This window comes from Ananas comosus, linkage group 20, assembly GCF_001540865.1.
Source record: "Ananas comosus cultivar F153 linkage group 20, ASM154086v1, whole genome shotgun sequence".
Classification (NCBI taxonomy): domain Eukaryota; kingdom Viridiplantae; phylum Streptophyta; class Magnoliopsida; order Poales; family Bromeliaceae; genus Ananas; species Ananas comosus.
In genome coordinates, this window is record NC_033640.1 from 2,142,074 (window position 1) to 2,144,849 (window position 2,776).

Consider the following 2,776-nt stretch of genomic DNA (forward strand, 5'->3'; position numbering starts at 1 on the left):
AAAGAGAAGAAATCACTTCCTATAAAGTATCAAAAAGAAAGACAATTAAACCTGCTATCACCTGAGCACTCATAAGTTTCTGGAAATAATCCATACTACATAACATTGAAAAGTACATATCAAACCTCATTAACTTCAAATGAGTCTCAAACGCAAGAAGATTACATTATAAAACTATTGACAATTACTATTAGAATACTAATCAAAAGTACCAGCAACTCTCAATCATGGCTCAAGAGTTAAATGAATTCAATTGCACTATTAAGGTTCATTGAAAATATATCTTTCTCATGCACAATGTAACCATCAAACTCGAACAAAAACCAAGCTACTATTCTAGTAAAAGTTAGGTGAGATCCGCATAAGACATTAATAAATGATAAAGGACATCTAAAACTAACCACATTGTAAAACATCAAATTCTGTTCATATTTGACAAAGACTTTGCCTGAAAACTAAGAACAAATGTAGCACTTTGGTATATCTCAAAACATTTAAAACCCCACTAATCTAACAAACTAATATTCTTATTCAACAAATTATTGCTGACCATAACCATTACATCGAATATGAGTAAGAAAAGAGTACGTAAGAAATGCATTTAAACACATTTAAAAATAAAAAAAAAAAATGGTATACCATTGCACAAAAGGATGCTGGTGGAATGGGACATCATAACGACACTCAGCACGGTACATGCCAAGGCCCAAGCAGTAAGCTGCTTATATTGTCGATTTCAAAAGAAGAATAGAACCATCTCCTCTTAATCCTTATTCAACATATAAAGTCAAGGCAAATAACATGAAAAAGCAAATCACAAAAGTAGTTGCCTTTGGAAATTCAGTCGATTTATTGGAAGAACTATTAGTGTGAGAATGAGGCAGGGAAGCCTTATTTTTACAACCACACGCTTGACAAATATGATGTTTACAATACCTGGCATGCTGTTTACATAGCAGAATGCGTCTGATCGGAACAATAAACCACCAGCTTTTCAAGGGACTTTCTTCCAGCCTTCAATAAAATTTTGTCTCTTGCAGCTAATAGAACTACAAGGACAGCTTCGCTCGCTGTTCCTTGGATTACCGTTCCACCTCGCCCTGCAAGATGATCATCAAATATCAGCCAAAACGAAGCAGAGAAGGCAGGGAAACTAAAGGGATCTTTTTGCATATACACCCATAGCGAAAGCTCCAGAGATTTTGTTTTACCAAATACCTAGCCGCGGCTTCCCAGAGTAACGAAGCCATTCCGAAAGCCAGCGAAATAGGCATTAACAGCATCGCAATTCTTATCTGTTGAAAAGAACTGCTCAGGCAGCTTAAGGATTTAGCGAACCAATCTAAAACGAGCATCTCCAGCTCCGTCGCGACAGAAGACGCTATCCAACTGAACCCAACAATATTGAAGCCGGCGCTGAGCATCTCTCCTAGGAACCCAGCAGTGCTGCTATTAGACGGATAATAAGCAAAATAATCGGGGCTCTGCCGATGGGTGATGCCTGGTATTATCTTCTGACGTATATCTACGCACGCAAAACATTTCTGAATACGCATATCCCTATTCTCGCAAATATAAGAAGGCTTAATCAAAACAGAGAAGAGAATCTCGCGTTGTGAAGTACAGTGAAGTAGTTTCACCGTCGAAAACATCTTCGAGATTTTCAGGCTTGCTGGGAGCCGAATCAGGTAGAAGCTCCTTAAGATATCCTGGCTGCAGGGAAAGGTACTAAGTTATAGATTAAAAAAAAAAAAAGATTAACACAAACATGAAAAGGAAAACCAACCATCTTGTCGTGCAAAAATGAAAACAACAAAGTATCACAGGAGATGCCAACGAAAAAAAACAAATTTACACCAATCATCGAGATTAATTTCAAAGAACAGTTTTTGTAGACTGAAATTGTAAGTTCTAATTTGAAGTTTCTACTTCTATCATAAATAATAATAACAATGAGAAAGGATGTTAGAGCTTCCTCGAGAAGTTTTATTCAAATTAATCTAATTTCAACTAATCCAATCTGGAATCTCCTACTAGTTATTAATGGAACTGTAGCCTCATTTGCCAAATTTGACAAAACTGCAATTGAACTTAACAAAATTCATCATTTAACATGCTAAAATAACTCAAATCAAAACAATTGGAAGCTGAGATTTAAAAATGGGCTTTAACAAAATGGGATTTTCCATAAATTTTGAGGAGCAAAATCTCTCACCATGAGTCGAGATAAAAATGGGCTTTACCTCAACTTGGCTAAGAACGGGAAAAGATTCGCTCATTTTGTAGTAATCGGCGATGAAATCGACCACCATTTTGTGGGCGTACTCCCTCAGCTGCTCTGAATCCATCGGCTTCAACTCGTTCTCCCTTGAAGAAGCATCAAAATAAAGTTTATATTAAAAGAGGAAAAAAAAAAAAAAGAAAGAAGAAAAATCAGAGATTTAAGAATGAAAATATTAGAGTTAAATACTAACTGTTGGATAAAATCAATTAAATATTCAAAAATATAAGTCGCAAAAATCTCATAGATTTTTACGTACCTCTTTTGTGGTGCGGAATTAATATTGTGATTACCAGGATCTGATCTTGTCTTGTTTTACGAACTCGTTGATCCGCCAACGTCCTGTCTCAATTTGTTGCGTGTTGTTCTTTCTCGTTGCAATCCGGCTACTAGAGTCGATCGCCGCACACCGCCCAAATCCCTAGGGTTTATGATGGTGCCCTAGAGCGAACCCAAGAGAGAGAATTTTTTGTGGAGAGATGATTATTATTTTTT

General features: G+C 36.4%; 1 protein-coding gene across 4 annotated transcripts; it reads right to left on the reverse strand.

Moving 5' to 3' along the window:
• On the reverse strand, window positions 632–2,432 carry LOC109725466 (tyrosine decarboxylase 1-like). Of its 4 annotated transcripts, none has more exons than XR_002220271.1 (5): window positions 2,244–2,428; window positions 1,641–1,713; window positions 1,219–1,525; window positions 937–1,100; window positions 632–718 (listed from the first exon to the last, which is right to left on the reverse strand). XR_002220271.1 is itself a non-coding variant. In XM_020254663.1 (4 exons), the coding sequence occupies exons 1-4, from the start codon at window positions 2,346–2,348 to the stop codon at window positions 1,083–1,085; spliced, it is 510 nt and encodes a 169-aa protein (XP_020110252.1). In that variant the 5' UTR covers window positions 2,349–2,432; the 3' UTR covers window positions 633–1,082. The 4 variants fall into 4 exon arrangements, 2 of the variants coding, with proteins under 2 accessions (XP_020110252.1, XP_020110251.1); XR_002220270.1 differs by having other exon boundaries at window positions 633–769; XM_020254663.1 differs by having other exon boundaries at window positions 633–1,100; window positions 1,212–1,525; window positions 2,244–2,432.

Coding starts and splice junctions, on each gene's coding strand:
- LOC109725466 (XM_020254662.1), bottom strand. CDS start 2,348: ATGGATTCAGAGCAGCTGAGGGAGTACGCCCACAAAATGGTGGTCGAT. Junction 1,714..2,243: donor CCGTTCTTAGCCAAGTTGAG/GTAAAGCCCATT, acceptor CTTTCCCTGCAG/CCAGGATATCTTAAGGAGCT. Junction 1,526..1,640: donor TCTCGAAGATGTTTTCGACG/GTGAAACTACTT, acceptor TTGCGTGCGTAG/ATATACGTCAGAAGATAATA.